Source organism: Zeus faber, assembly GCF_960531495.2.
Source record: "Zeus faber genome assembly, chromosome: 20".
Classification (NCBI taxonomy): Eukaryota; Metazoa; Chordata; class Actinopteri; order Zeiformes; family Zeidae; genus Zeus; species Zeus faber.
The window spans coordinates 24,250,800-24,267,562 of record NC_137207.1 but is presented as its reverse complement, the minus strand read 5'-3'; the positions used below and the strand labels follow the sequence as shown (position 1 = coordinate 24,267,562).

The 16,763-nt window shown below is 44.0% G+C and overlaps 1 protein-coding gene across 1 annotated transcript; it reads left to right on the top strand.

The window, feature by feature from the left end:
• Positions 1-6,584: 6,584 nt before the first annotated feature.
• tekt3 (tektin 3) lies at positions 6,585-10,924 on the top strand (the record flags this gene model as incomplete). The annotated part of the gene is made up of 7 exons (XM_080021894.1): positions 6,585-7,154; positions 8,187-8,270; positions 8,389-8,459; positions 8,756-8,899; positions 9,068-9,290; positions 10,141-10,295; positions 10,708-10,924. The coding sequence occupies 7 exons, from the start codon at positions 6,585-6,587 to the stop codon at positions 10,922-10,924; spliced, it is 1,464 nt and encodes a 487-aa protein (XP_079878020.1).
• Positions 10,925-16,763: the final 5,839 nt, after the last annotated feature.

Below are 16,763 nucleotides of genomic sequence, written 5' to 3'. Positions count from 1 at the left end.
GAGACTGGCAGCGTATTTGCCACCCCCCCCCGCAGTGTGATTTCGGGAGCCCTCTCCTCCCCTGTCGTGCCCTGCCCTGCCCTCTCCTCCACTCTGCTGCGATCCACAGAGTGGCTCCAGTGGAATGTGATGACCATGTACTGGACAAAGCCCTGCATTCATGGCCCCACATCCCACTCTGGGAGCCTGCGACTGGGAGCCTTGATCAGGGGCGAGGGGGGTCGATCTGTCCCTCCTCCTGTCTTTCTGTCAGACATGTGCAGCCCGCCAACGCTGCCCGGGGCCGGCAGCAAAAGCTTTTATCTCGACACTTTTTTCCTGTTTTGTTCAAATTGATTTTCCGGCATGATAAACAAAAACTACATCGACAATGTGTTGTTAGACTAAGACATTGAAAAATACAACATGTTGCCACAAATAGCCAACATGGAAGGTTAGGGTTGGTTCCCAAAGGGGGAAAGGGAACTGATCTTTCACTGACCCCCCCCTGCCCCACCCCACCCACCGTCCTCCAGACACCTCCCTCCTGGTCCAGCCCACAGTCCTCACACATGCTTCAAACACTTCCTGACTCAGTCGCTCGGGCTGGGGTGGAGTATCTCCAGAGGTAAACAGTTCATGCCTCACATGTAAATGGAGGTTTATCACCCAGGCAACGAGCCGGAGTTCATTTGAAATGCCTTCTGTAGGGGAGGGAGAGCAGGAGGCTTTCAATTTGAAGACGCCATGTGCGAATGTGCCATGAGTTGGCCGGTTGAGGTAAAATCAGTCCTCCGTGACGGATTTGATAGGAGTGTTCGAGAGAGAGAGAGAGAGAGAGAGAGAGAGAGAGAGAGAGAGAGAGAGAGAGAGAGAGAGAGAGAGAGAGAGAGAGAGAGAGAGAGAGAGAGAGAGAGAGAGAGAGAGAGAGAGAGAGGGAATGTTGATACTATGAAATGAAATGAGCAAGGTAGGGAAGATCCAAAGTAGTGATGACTCAGGATGGGTGTCTCTCATTGTCTCTAATGAATTCAGTGTTCAGCCCTTTCAACTAACGACATTTTCAGCAGTAATTTCATTCAATGCAGACACGCATCTGCTTGGCCGCCTCGTGGGGAATGGGAAGCATTCGACGCGTGTCGCCAGTAGGAAGTCACAGAATAATCGCTGACACACGCTGAAGATGAGGCGGGTGACGAGAACTGGAATTAATTATCGAACAACCTCACTCACCCCATAACCCCTGCGTATTAAGTATTTCAATGATAATAAAGCCAAGGCAAGGGATGACACAGTGCAAAATTTGAGTGTAAGTCATATTTGGGGCTAGGCTACTTGAGACCGCATATCACGAAATGATCTACAGTATAAGCGATTGTCTGCTGCCTGGCTTTCTGCCTGGCGTCTGCCTCCTCCTCCTCAGAGTCTAATGCACTGTGTCTATTTGCTCTCTCTGGTAATGTTATAGAGCCTGCACACAATACACTGCACCTTGGAGGCTCTTTCCACCAGAGGTTTAGACATTAACCGGCTCACCCAAAAGCCATAACTTTCTGGCTTATACTGTATGTCGAGTGTTTGTAGCCATTACTACACATTACACCATCGATCTTGATATCTACAGGCCACTAGAATATTGAAATATATTGATATGAATATCAATATGAATATATTGATATGTATTTCATAAGATAGAATAAGGCATTTAGAGAATACGTCAAAATGCTATTCTGTCGTTTTCATAGCCAGGAATATCCACAGTGAGTCAGCAGCAAAACAACAGTAGAGAAAGAATGTACCAGTGCCAGCAGAATGGCGATCCTCAAATTACTGTCACTCACTTATCCAATAAACTCAAACAATGCAGCAGACAAAAGCAGACAGACAGCTCTTCAAATGGGGACTTCTTGCTCATTATAAAAACATGTCTACTGAGAACATAATGACATTACTTTACTGTAAAGCCGCCTCAAAGATGAAATTTTACTATACCACGATCGTACGAAAAAAACAAAATCCCAGACGATGTCTCGTCTCATACGAAGTTCGATAACTTTAACTAACAATTGATAATATATCAGTATATTGCCCAGCCCTACTCCTTAATAATTCTCCAGTACCTGAGATTAATTGTTTACTGCCAGGTTGAATTGTTTGTTTTTCTATATCCCATCTGCTTCTATGTACATGCTTCTATGACGACACCCCTTTAAAAGTGACGTTTTTGTTTCAAAACAGGCTGCACTGGCCATCATAGCACCAATGATGAAAAACAATTGACATTGTATCACAGGAATACATGTGGTGTCCCATGTAACGAGTCCAAACACCAACCACGCAGCAAAACAAGTCTTTGATCCATCTTGGATGTTTGTCGACTTGAGATGAGTGCAGGGGGGACTTCTGTGATTTTCAAAATCTGCATAGGCCGCTGGCTCGGTGCCAGAACCGCAGAGCTGTCATCATGTGCAAAAGGCTCAGTTCCTCTCGTGTGTTGCTCCCCAGGTGTGGCCACCTTCCTCACAGAACTCCACCCATAATTCATGAATGCAGATTGATTTCATCACAATGGACTAATAAGCTGATGGACAGAAAGAGACAAAGAATATAGAGCGAACAAGGGTAAAATAGACAGCTGGAGGCCGAGACAGAGACGGACAGAGTGGCAACTATTGATTGATGAAACACTATGAAGGCTGTGAAATAAGCAGTTGTTTGGCTATGGAAAAAACAAAGTTTTAGTGGAAACTGTGACGGACTCAATGCTTTGACCAAGCAGGAAGTGTCCCGTGTTACTCTGGAAGAGGGGACGCCGTGGAAAGACGAAGACCTACAGACAACAGGCGGGGGACATGTTTTCACTGGGCGTGAATGATGTTTAGAGAGCAAATCACACATCCTTCCTCTCTCTATTTGTACCTGATAAGGGGCTGATGTGAGGTTAATGGTAAAAGGTTAAGGATATGTCAAGGCTTTAAGGGTGTGTGTGCTTGCGTGCATGTGTGTGTCGGCGTTGGGGGAAGGTGTCTTGTTTGTATGGGCCAAGCAGAGTCTGAAGTTCTCAAGTGTTCACAGTCATTCCAGTTCACCAGGAGCTTTTACCCGAGAGGATTAGTTTCAGCTTAGTTTTCAGAACATCATTCCTTCTGACTCTTTTGTCCACACCAAAGCGCTCACCCAGGCCTCAATTGGATAAATCCAGGTGTCAAATACTTCCAGGACTTGATTAATTATTAGATGGCAAGACCAGTGGAGGCAAACTTGATCGCTGTAATTCAATTGCTATTTCCTAGAAATGAATGTGCCACACATAAAATATACATTAAAAACACTAAGTTGTGACAAGAGAAGGGTGCTATTTGTTTTTTTGGGGGGATAATATATTGTAATTGAAGGCTTTTATGCAATTCACTTGCAAAGCATTAACATACCGCTTCTCCGCTCATTAGTTTAATTTCATTCTCAGAGGAGCTCGCTCCCGCTGACATCCCTACCGTACAGTGGTCCACAACATACTGTCCCGAGCCACAAGACAGGAGTATACTGTATATAGGCACTATGACCTCGCTCACTCACGTTATAGTCTGGGGTCTCCTGAGAGATTGACAGGGGAGAGCTTTTTCAGAGGACACTCTATCCAACTGAGGAATTTCAATTGGGGCGATGGCTTTCCATGCTTTTCTGGGCTGTATTTATAGTGGCTGAGGTCAGGGCAGCAGAGGCATCCGTGGTGGCTTACTCCAAACTAGCTACGTTAAGTGACACTGAGGCCACGGGGGGCGGAGCAACGACATGTCATTCCATTCTAAATCCAAACCTCCATGTTAATGATAATATTGGCCTGGCCCCCACGGTGGGTTATGCGGAGCCACCACGGGGCCCCCGTCCCATTCAAAATTGGACTCATAAGGGAAAATAATTGGATAATAAGGGATAAATAATGGGATTAAATGGAATGTTATTGTGTGTGGAAGCACATGCATGTCGATGAAAGCGAATAGGTGTCCACTCAGGAACTGTAGATAAGAGGGATCTGTACAACATTCTTCAGGAGCAGTTCTGACCCTCCTGCAATGAATGCAAGACCAGTGGAGGCAAACTTGATCGCTGTAATTCAATTGCTATTTCCTAGAAATGAATGTGCCACACATAAAATATACATTAAAAACACTAAGTTGTGACAAGAGAAGGGTGCTATTTGATTTTTGGGGGGATAATATACTGTAATTGAAGCCTTCAATTACAATGTATTCTTCCAAAGAATCCATACTTAACAGCTGCAATTAGGTTGGCACATTGGCCTGCACCTCCTGACTTCAGACCTGGAAAGTCTCATGTAACATGTTGTTGGGAGGACAATGGCCCATGGTTGTGGAAAAGCGGTAACGCAGTGTTTTGCTCGTGAAGTCACCCCATTGGGGAGCCAACTACAACACCATACAGAGAAGCTCACACTATGGAAGACATGACAATGAAGAGTCGTATCACCTAACAAATGACCCCCCTCTATAAGAGAGAGAACACACCTGGTTATATGACGAGATGTGCATTCATATGTGCAACTTGTTCTGACTTTTCATGACACCAATCTGAAAGAGTAGATCTGCTGTGCGTGGCTTAATATGACATAATTTGGTTATTGAATTAAGCCAATTATTGCTCCAAAGGCCCCAACGCAAATTCAAATAAAAGCTACATTTATTTTAACGGGGATGGTAGCTCAGGCGGTAGAGCTGGTGGTCTAGTGATCTAAAGGTTGCTGGTTGGATCCCAGGCTCCTCCTGCTAGCATGCTGTAGTGTCCTTGAGCAAGACACTTAACCCCTAATTGCTCCTGATGGCTGCGGCCGTCGGTGTTTGAACAATTGTAAGTCGCTTTGGATAAAAGCGTCTGCTAAATGACTAAATGTAATGTAATGTTAACATATAATAATTAAATGTCAGGTTTCAGACTGTGAGCTTGATTAAGGTCCAGAAGTCTGTTTAGGCCCAGAGCTCTGTTGAACTCAAATGTCGGGTTTTAGCGGTGACAAGATACCAAATAACGCTACCATTTGTTGATACATTCTTATGTTAAAAAATAAAGTGATATTAAGATCAGCCATGCCCTGAATACCTCTGTCTGGCTGCAGTGGAAAGCACCCCACCATCTCTCTTCCCCTATTGAACAGATTAGTGTAAATGATACCATTTCCAATGGGAGGTAACACAACACAGATTATTACTGTGTGCCACAGTGTCCTGTGTGGACTCTTCCAGTGGCATGAATCATTGAGCAGGCGAGTGTAACTCATACGTGGTGCTAGTTATCTCAGGGTGAGGGCTGGTTATCCGATGCTGGTAGAAAACCAAACTTGTACACATCACAAGAAACCTCATATTCCTGACACTCAGACATAAACTCCATCCAACACAACATATCTTGAGGATGTGTGTGAAAATAAATTCAAAAAAGTTTCATTTTCTGGTCATGGCTAAGAAATCCCGCCTTGGCAGGCAAACAGCACTGAAAACCTAAAGATAACTTTACTAAGATAAGATAAGATAAGTCTTATTAATCCCTGGGAGGAAATGGAGTTGCACTTTGAGTTCACTTCATCACACTTTGTTTTGGGTTTTTGTTAAAAGCCACCTGTCGGATCAACCGTATCGAACAACACAAAGAACAATAAGACAGTTCAGGTAAACTAAAACAAAACAAAACCACCCCCCGGTAGAAATTACATGACATTTCCATTTGAACAAATTGTGAAACCCTTAACTTTGCATGAGAAATTTGGAATTCCAACATATTTACTTCAGCTAAGTCAATGCACCTGCTTGCAATTAATCTGGAAATCTCACCCAGAAGCCTCTACCTCACTGTCATGGTAACCCACGGCAACCGCTTCTCAGTCAACAGAAATCTTGGACAGTCCTGTTCCTGCCGCAGGTCTTTGCAGCGCCATTGGCTCCCTGGAACTTGGACGAATAGCCTGCAGACTTGTTGTATCTATTATGTATGTCAGCGGAGCTTTGTTGCATTCTTGAGCTCATTTCCAGGTACACTCTGCTAAGAGCTGGATGCTGGAGGAAAAAAGCTTTGTTGATACTGGTAAGTGATTAAAAAAAAAAATCTATTTTGCACTTAGTTGGATCATGACAGTGATTTAAAGAAGTTAGATATCAGATATAATATATCAGTTGAATTGCTCTAACTTTTATCTACTGTATTAATGTTAGTGGGCTTTGATAAAACACGCAGTGTGGCTTATTTTTCATTACTTCACTCATAACTACAGTGAATTTTGTCTTTGTATTGGATTCTTGTTGTATTTCTATTATATTTTGTATTTATCAGTATTGTAGGGCCATTGAACTGCATTCTGTTGGAGGCCAGATTTTCAACCTTCAACATAGCAATTTCCATTGTTAAGAGTGTAGCTACACTTGTAAAACAATGAAAAATAAAATATTTAATATTCTGAAATGCACACTGCTTATGCATAGTCATATGGTTAGTATAAAGCCCAAAAAAGGGTCAATTGTAAATGTTTATAAAAGCATTAAGTAACAGACAATGTATTTCATGAATTCAGAAGAACAGAGGTGTCCTGCGTGGAACAAATGGAGCTAATTGGTTCTACGCTGACAGCCACATATGCCCGGCCCAAAACCAGCCACTTTCTTCCGGCCATCTCCACCATGGCATCCAGTTACCGCAGCCCCCAGCCGGCCCTGGCCATGAATTCCAGTGCCAACCTGTGGAGGACTAGCAACTACTACAAGGCCAGTGGAGTCATTCCGTCTCTGGCCACCATACAGAGGGAGAACCTGGACCTGGTGCGTGCCAAGACCATGTTCTACCCCTCCAACCGGACGGTCCTGAACACCCGCTACACTCCTGATGACTGGTACAAGTCCAACCAGTACAACTACCGCGAGTCCGAGTCATCGAGGAATAGCGCCGAGAGGCTCAGGAAGGACACCATCCGGCTGATGCAGGACAAGGAGCAGCTGACCAGACGTACTCAGGAGAGCACCAGCAAAAACATCGGGGAGCGCCTCAACGACATCGTCTTCTGGAGGTCCGAGCTTAACCATGAGATCGACAACATGGTGACTGAGATAGCGGCGCTCACTGAGGTCAAGAGGAGGCTGGAGAGAGCTCTGGCAGAGACCGAAGGGCCCCAACAGGTTTGAACTAATCCTCAATGAAATGCCACTACTACTATTCTAGCGTGTACCTTAATGGACCCAATTTGTAAATTGTATTTACAACTAGCATTTTTGCCTCCAGTGCACTCTTTAATAATCATCAATGATCACCTTGTTTGGCAGTGAAGGAGGTCTGTATGTTGAGCATCACTACATCCCCAGTCATCCTTTGCGGTGGCTCAGAGCAAGAGGTCCTCATTCACTCTTAATTAGGTCACATTATGGCTTGTTAGTTACCAGGCAACCGCCTATAAAAGGCAGCTCTGCTCTTGTGTTCAACCCAGATAGCATTTGATCCTAAAGGTCGAGTCAACTCGATGGGGCTGGAGATAGGGTGACGCTGATATCTGATCAGATAGCAGGAGGTGTTCTCACGGACCTCAGAAACAAATTAGCACTTTTTTTTTTGACCAGCGCATGTGGCCTCCTTGAGGAAGTTAGTCTCGCTATCAATCCTCTCATGTCTACAAAATTGCTTTGTTCCGCTAATTTCTGTCTCATATTCAGCCTTTGCTGATTCTCCCATATTAGTCCAACAGTGGCCTACCTTGGCTGACTGTATTGAATTCAAAACTGCGGTGCGGGGGTAAAAGGTTGCTAAGAGATCTATACCAGCACACCTGCATGCTCGTGCCCTGTGTTCCGCTACAAACATAGCATACACTTGCCTCTGCCTTCTGAGTTCCTTCCAGGATACAGGATAGTTCTCCTACACACCTCTCCCCAATGACGGAATGACTCTGATGCTCCCAATTTCTCAATTTTTTCTGAAAATTTCTTTCTTATTTGTTTCAGTGCAGTCTCCCTTTTCTCTAACATGACAATGCTATAGTGACCAGACCACGTTCTACAAGCACTAGAAAACTGATCTTGCACTTGTTATCTTTTGATTGGTCGTTATATTCCTGATCCAAAACTAGTGTTTTCATATTGTTGAGTGCAAAATTCCCAAGGTCTTCATGCTACTTGACAAAATCACAAAAACTTTTGTTTACTTTAATACTTTACCAGATGTCTCAAGAGTGTCTCTACCACCGAGAGAAGCGGAGGTCCATCGATCTGGTCCACGACCGTGTGGAGAAAGACCTAATGAGGGTAACAAAGCAAGGGTTTGGAAATGCACCTCGCACGTTTTCTGTGTGATCTGTCACATCAATTGCATTTCATATATTTTTATGTATTTACTCATGTCATGTTTTTCTGCGGCATGTAGGAGGTGGAAGTCATTAAGTCGTGTCAGGAGAGAATGAGGCGGCATCTGGAAAGAGCAGTCGCACAATTGGTGTGAGTTTGAACTAAGACAGCTAAAAAATAGAACTTGCCGAACTTAAAAATTATATCTGACTCCATCGCTGTCTTGTCACTGAATCATCATCAAACACCATGTGCACATGTATAGCATTCAAACATTAGATTAGCATTAACATTAGATAGCAAATCTACATCTACAAAATGCCAGTTTTTACGTTGCATTGTGGGGTAAAAAGACTGTCCCGCCATTTTGTTGAGTGACTGGTGAATGGTTTTGATGTAGCTCCGCATCGTTTAATTGTGCCTGTGGGCTGTGCGGGTGACTTCAGGTCAAACCGAGCCGCCCAGCATGAGCTGGAGAGAGACCTGAGCGACAAAGTGACGGCCCAGAGAATAGACAACAGGTGCCACCATCTGAGGAACACTTCAGATGGGATCAGCTACTACAGAGGAATCGAAAGGATGGACCCCTCGTGAGTTTCATATTTGACGCATGAGGGCCTTTAATTAGATAGTACGTACATAGAATGCGATTTTCAGGTGGCATAATATAAAGTAATGTAAATATATTGTGATAATTATTATATCGCTCTATGGTTGTTTTCCTGTGTTTTGATGCTGTTTTTTTCTACTCGCCTTAGGCTCTCCCTTCCGGACTCGTGGTCTAAGTTCACAGATGACAACATCCTGCTGTCACAGAGCGAGCGCGCTGCCTCCCACAAGCTCAGGGACGAGATCGAGGTGCTGCTTAACACCACGTCCAATGAGATGTGGAGCCATTTCAACAACGTCAACGTGGCTTTCACCAATCGCATTTCAGAAACCGCAGACGCCAAGAACAGCCTGCAAACACACCTGGCCAAGGTCAACGTCGAGCGCCATCACCTCCTCACCTTCGCTTGTTTGGCCCTCTTTGTTTCTGTCATGGTTCCGTTTTCATTTACCTTGCGTATTCTAAGTAACGAAGCATAAAACCTCAGGAATTATAACTAGGAATATGTTTTGTTTTTCCTCCTCATATGTTGAGGCTGAAAACAATACTCCATTCACCGGCGTCTTGCGGTGTCTAACTAAGTTTACCGTTTAATAGGAACAAACATGTAGACGAAGACCATGTGAGTTTTTGGAACGGTTCCACTCTTCCTCTCAAAAGCCCTGATGTGCCGCTGCTAAAATTAAGCACTCAGTCCTTTCCTTATGGCGAGCAATTTGAACAAATACTATTTACAGAGAAACAGAAGGGAGCTAAAATAGACGGCTCTTTTATTACGTGGGCTCTTATCCTCTGTTTGTTCTCCACACTGGACTCTACTGTTCCCACACTAAATTGTCAGGGCTTATGGTTTAAAAATCACATCACCTGTTGGATGTCCTCATGCCCAGACAACAGCTGTTATGTAAGCCACAGAATCTTTCACAAACCTTGATTCTTGAAGAGTCGAGGGAGTGGAGTTATCACTTCATAGTACTGTAATATTTGTCAATAGCAATAAGACAGTTCAAAGTTTCCTTAACTCGTGTGCTTGTCTTTTTGGATGAGTTAACAACAAAGGGATTTTGAAAAAAAAAAAAAAAAAGGGTTTGCTTTCATTCTCCTGTCAGCCCATTTCACCTGAATCCCTCTGAATCAAATGACCTGTAGCTATCATCGATCGATGATGGATTATTTAGTCTTGTATTATGAAGCAACCTCACCATTCTTGTCTCTCCACAGACCTTGCAGGAGATCTTTCAGACGGAGATGCTGATCGAGTCTCTGAAGAGGGCCCTGAAGGACAAGGAGAGCCCGCTGAAAGTGGCTCAAACCAGAATGGAGGAGAGGACCCACAGGCCCAACGTTGAACTCTGCAGGGACAACCCGCATCACAGGTAGCACCTTAGCTAGTTTGTGCTGCTGGAGAACAAATTTGGTCCCCATGGGCTAGGTGGTGAAAATATATATTGTTTTGCTGGAGTTTTTGCCTTAAGTGGCATGGTGGCTCAGTGGTTAGCACTGTTGACTCAAAGCAAATAGGTATGGTTTGTAACACAAGTGGAGCTTCTCTCTGTGGGGTTTGCATGTTATCCCCATGCTCTTCCCATCTTAAAAACCCTGCATGACACTTCTGCTGAGACTTTTGACCAAGGTATTGGTCCCTGGTCCCTGGGCACCATGCAATGTCTTTCCACTACTACCTTAATAGTGAGGATAGGTTAGAGGAGAAATTTCCGCACAAGAACCAATAAAGTGATTCTTCTTCTAGGGGTTAATCCATCCCTGTCACATCTTTTTCATCCTCAGACTGGTGGGCGAGGTGAGGGAGATCGAGGACACCATCCAGAGGCTCCAGGAGAGGCTGATGGAGGCGGAGAGTACCCTACAGACGCTGGTCAAGACCAAGGTGATCCTGGAGCACGACCTGTCCGTCAAGGCCAACTCGCTGTTCCTGGACCAGGAAAAGTGCATGAGCATGCGCAAGAGCTTTCCCAGCACCCCTCGCCTGGTGGGCTACACCTAAAGATGAGACAGCTTCACCGGGCTGGACCTGAGAGGACAAGGAGCTCGAAATTCATTCATGTGTTCCAATGTATTGAGTGCTTAGTGTTTTCGGGGGTTATACTGTAGTAGAGGTTTGATTAAAATTGAAATTGTTTTGGCTTTACGTCCGCTGATCTCAAGTTCTAAACGATGAAAGCTATTGATAATATCATGGTGCTACAAATGTACTGCAATCACTTATATGTATGTATGCTATGCTATGCTAATGTACGCTAGAGAATGTTGTCTTCAGGAAAAGACGTGCAAGTCTGGCGAAATTTTACGTAACATAATATGCACACACATACATGCATTAAAAGCTTTGAGATTGATTAATGTTGATTGTACTTCCATACTCCATTAGAGAAATCCTTGTTTTGTTAATTGCAACACACCATTGGTCTAGAGATTGGTTGAAATATGCTAGCAATGGATACTGTATAGGGTTATCGTTATTAATTATAACTATATACTTATGTGCCTCATGTGTCAAGGAAGAGCGAGAATGTCCAAATGACTGACTAAATAAGTGCGTAATTATTTGTAGTGTTGGATGTTTTAGTGCCGATTTTATACTACAATGAGTCACTTGTCCCACATCACACAGCAGCAGTAGTAGCTTCTTCCTTCTGGAGACTTGTGGAGTCTGTTTGCTCTGAGCTATGAGGAGGACGGGCCAGGAAGAAGAAGAAGAAGAAGAATCTTTAATTATCACACAACACACCACACTACAACACATGCACACACACGCTTTTTGGATGGTGGCCAGTGAAATGAGGCCTCTGCATTTAACCCATCCTGGCTTGTCCTTCCTCTGGGGGGGCAGTCAGGAGCAGTGGGCAGGATCGTCAACGCGAACGGGGACCTGGTGAGTGTCAGACAATCGCTGGTCAGACAATGATGTGTGCGGGGGGGGGGGGGGGGGGTCCTTACTGACGTTAGGTGGAGGAAACCCCATGTGAGCACGGGGAGAACATGCAAACAAGCGAAGCGAAGCGGAGCCAGTCGAACGCAAAGCTGGGGTCCCTGGTAGCAGAAGTGACATGAGAGATCCCCAAAGAAATGGCCTGTATTGGTTACTAGAGTGGAAATGGAGAGGAGGAAGACAAATACGCAGGGCTTTGATGGCTTGCTCAGATCTGCCTGCCCAAACTGACCCCAACATCACACAAGGCCAACACTTAAGTGTACATCAATTCAGCACGTAGGGCTACGCGCTCTTTGTTTATGTTCAGTTTGGTTGAGGACATTCAAAGATCAGTCATGTAACTAAACCTCCACAAAGCAATACGGTATAGGCTTTTATTCCCAGCATATTCCACATTTCACCTTAAGGAGGAACTCTGGGAAACAATCTCAGAATACAATATTATTGCCTCCTAACCCATCAGCGGTTTCTCAACCTTGTTTCACCCCAATTCTTCACTCTGTCCTCCAAATGGAGTTACCCGTCAAATAAGAGAGGTTGAGACCGGTTGAACGCAGGCTGATGCAAAAAAGGCAAATTCCAATGGCTACACAGTGAAAGGTATGCAGAGTATGGATTTAATTTTAACAGCTTCTAGTGCTTGGGCAACCTAAGCACACACACACACACACAAACACACATACACACTGGTTGACCAAGCCCTCCTATGCTGCACCTACTGTACGGTCCTTTATCTCAACTGTGGAATGCCAATGAGCTTAAGTCAATACCAGTGTTTGAGTTTAACTTCTTATGTGGCCACTATTCAATCACTTGCCTCTGATCCGCCATTAAATCAATCACACCTACCAGATAAAAGGGAAGTTAAGACACACAACATAATCAAAAGTAATGTAATCAACACCATATTCGTACGTCCGGCTGAGAATTCATCACATTGAGGCAGAGGGTAAGAAGGTGTTTCTTTCGTTTCCCACCCATCCTATCTGTTTCGACACCCAGATGTTCAGTACATGTGCATTTATGGTACATACAAATTACAATACAAATTAAAATACAAATTACAATCTGAGGCTGCAGGGTGACACAACAATAGGGAAGCTCAAGATGGAAGGGTTTACCGTTCGGTTGATATACAGTAAGCCCAAATTTAATGGAGGAGCTTCTAAAAGCGACTGCTCCCACTTACTCCAATCAGACACAGCACTACAGTGAAAAAAAAAAGTATTTAGTCAAGAAAAACGCCAAGAAAAATAAAAGCTGACTTCACTTTACGAGATTTTTCAACGGAGGCCTGGGGAGAAACGGAGGGGAAGGTTGTAAAGATAATACTGAGGGTGTGTGTGTTTGTGAAACTTTGATTTGGGTGTAATGTTTAATCACTGATACACACTGTCAGTCACACAAGGGTGAAGTCCTCCGCTCTGCTGTGCAAACAAAGTTGTGATTGACCACAACCTTCAGAAGCAAATAGATGGTGGAGGTATGTCTTTGCGTGTGTGTGTCTGTGAGTGTGTGTGTGTGTGAGAGTGTGTGTGTGTGTGTGTGTGTGTGTGTGTGTGTGTGTGTGTGTGAGACTATGTGCAGACCCCCAGTAGGCCAAAGCCACATTCCTGGGCCCGGGCAGCACAGACACAGCCTTCCTGTTGTCTGCCTTCCACCTTCCATCACAAGACTCGGCGCTCTCATCACTCTGTTATTAAATTTATTAGCACAAACAGAACGCTGAGGTATTCTCTGTCTCGCTCTCTCTCTCCACGCGGGGTCACGCGTAGAGTATACTGTAAATCCATCTCTACATCTTTCCTCCTGTTACCTTATTCTTTATTTGTGTTGATGTTATGGATCTCGCTTTTGGGATGGGGCGTAAATAGAGCCTCGCCCCCCTCCTCAACCTCCGGCCTCACCCCGACACACGGGGAATGTACTCTGGAATCTCTCTCCGCGGTCTGCACATATTAGCAGTTTATTTTTACCGACAACTCTTGTTATAGACGCCCTCTGCCTCGTGTATTTTATGTATTTCACATAACCTCACACTTGTTGAGGATAAAAAAAAAAGAGAGCAACACGGCAGCTTGTGAGGACTCTCACACTTTTAGATGAACATGATGTAATCCAACATGTTTTTCAAGCCAAGGGATTTAGATTTATGGATATAGCAATTATTTCCATATTGACAGAAAGGGTACAGGGGTAGTAAATCAGAATCACATTAAAAACAATGCATATAATTCTGTTTTGTATTTTTCAGCTATTTGTACATATTACTATAGTATTTTTACTTCATTTTAGATTGTCATTGTATTTTATTATTATTTTACTCTCCATTTTTTTCCAGACTGTTGTTTTATGCTAATCGTCTGTAGTGAAACACACCAAAGCTCACCATGACAAATTCCTAGTATATCTGTAAATGTACCTGGCCTAACAAACACATTGTGATTCTGATAAATAGTGCATGCATACATACATTTATAATATAAATGTACCAAGTTTATAATGTCTGTTCCTTTGCACTTGCACTACCAAGTAGGGAGGTCAAAGGTTCCGACATCAACGGAATGCACCAGTAATGTGTTTTTTCATTTCCTGCCAATATTTGATGTAGACCGACGAGCAGCATTTCCAGTGAATGATGCAATATGAGTTGTTTTCTTTCACATTTTCCATCTACACCGCAGTTTCCTTTGAGGTCAAAGCATGAAGTGGACCAGTAACTGAACTGTGTTGAGGGAGAGGAAGCTGGAGACTAAAAGATAAGACGGACCCCCCCTTTAACTGCCCGAACCCACCGTACAGTGCAATGTAACTAAAACTGGCCTCATTGTACTGGTTACAACTGGCAACCGAAAACTGTCAACCGTCCTCCTCCCTCCTCATCATCCATATGAATGAGCATTCATCCAATCAGCGTTATCATCTTTGGCATTCCGTGCATAGCCTTTCTGACCAGATGGAGGATCAAACCCCACGGAGCCGGCGAGGTGGCGGTCACATGGAGAGCGGGCTTGAGTGGAATTCCGGAACAATCCATAAGATTGATCCGCTTTTCTCATTCTTCTCAGGTTCTGAATTTCTTAACGGGAGGAAAGAGATAGAGGGGGGGGAGAGTCACGGCAGGTCGCGATATGGCTTTCCTGCTGAATCATAGCGACTGATAATTAAGGGTCTGCCCTTTTTTTTTTTTTTCCGGACACTGTTTATTTTTATACCTCGCACCAGGGAAATGACAGGAAGTGGATGTCCCATTTATTATTTTAAAAAATGGGGGAAAGGAAGAAGAAAAACACCTGATACCTATACCTATGATACCTTCATTATTATAGATAGAATTACTACAAGTTAGAACAGAAGCATTTGGATAGCAAGTTTTCTGCATTTTAATACATTTTAATGTCATTAACTAGTGAATGCAGAAAATAATGAAATTGCTGCAAATGCTTTTTATCTTCTACTGTGTTTTTATTTTTATTTTTTTTTCGGGCAGCATAATGCTGGCAGATGTCCTCTTTGTTGACTTTGCTCTATGTTTAGATTTTCTGATTAAAATCTGATGACAAGACCATTTGTCTGAGTGGTCCCAAACCCAATGGTGCACAAACACACTGTATTTACCTTTGTCTCTCTCTCTCTACCCATCTCTCTCTTATAACCTCTGTCTGTCTCTATCTCCCTCTTGTCCTCTTTTCTAACCTTTTTTACTTTCCCTACACCCGTCCTGCATGTCCCTGGGATCTGCTTTGTGAATGGCTGCAGCCTTCCCTCATTGGCATTTTCGGGCTTAATTAGCCTCTATTACCTAAGCACATTATTAGTTATTGGATCACATGCATTCAGTTTAAGTGTGTGTGTGTGTGTGTGTGTGTGTGTGTGTGTGTGTGTGTGTGTGTGAGAGAGAGAGAGAGACTGTTTGCTCATGCATCTGAAAGTGCAGATTCAAGAGCATCTGAAAGTGCAGATGCAAATGCAGCCTGTATCAGCATACTGTGTGAAAGAAACACACTCTGTCTACAAACAGCTTCTATAGTAGGTAGACGGAGGCCCATCTGGACTGTTAGTGAAGGGGGTGGGGAGGGGGCGTGGTCCTAGAAGCCAGTAGTAGGAGGTGGAGGTGGCGGTGGGGGCCTTGAACTAAATTCCGATGACAAACAGAGAATGGAACTTCACACACTGACGACAGGACACAAGGAGTAAGCGACCCCATTTTGGACCCCAACAACCGCGGTCAATCGGTGAAGTGACGTAAACCGGACCTCCACCTCCACACCCTCCACCCCTTGACCAAGCTGGAAACATTTGGCTCCAAGTCAATTGGAAAGAACATCCATTGTAAGTACGAGAACCATTACTCTCCCAACAACAAAAAAAATCGATCGTCTGGGCAGAATTAAGTCTAATGGCGTCTAATGCAATCTGGGGGACAGAAGGTTGAGACGGAAGGTTTTTTGGTGGGTCACATTGTTCTTCCCAAAAGCACAACAGTGGCAAGAACAAATTGCACCAAGGACAATCTCAGGGAAGCCTTCACTGTCTGATGTTTCTTTTCAATCGGTATTGTTTTCCACTATTTCGATGCCTGTTTTTAGTAAAAGAAAAAGCCCTGTTGTGCTGGGGACACAGTCTTGGGTATTGGTTTGTGGACGGCGTTACTGCAACCCAGTGACTTCTCTCCTCTTCAGCTCGTCCATACCTTTCTGCCATTATAGCTTGACGCTCCCTTCTATGGTCTTTGAATGCAATTTTCAAATACATGTGACATGGGAGATAAATCACATCAACCAAATGACATACTGCTCCAGTCGCAATATGATGGAGTAAAGTATCTTGGCAACACTGTGTATCGAGCATCTCTCCCGGGAAGGTTTGGCCACGAGCCATTGTCTTTGAG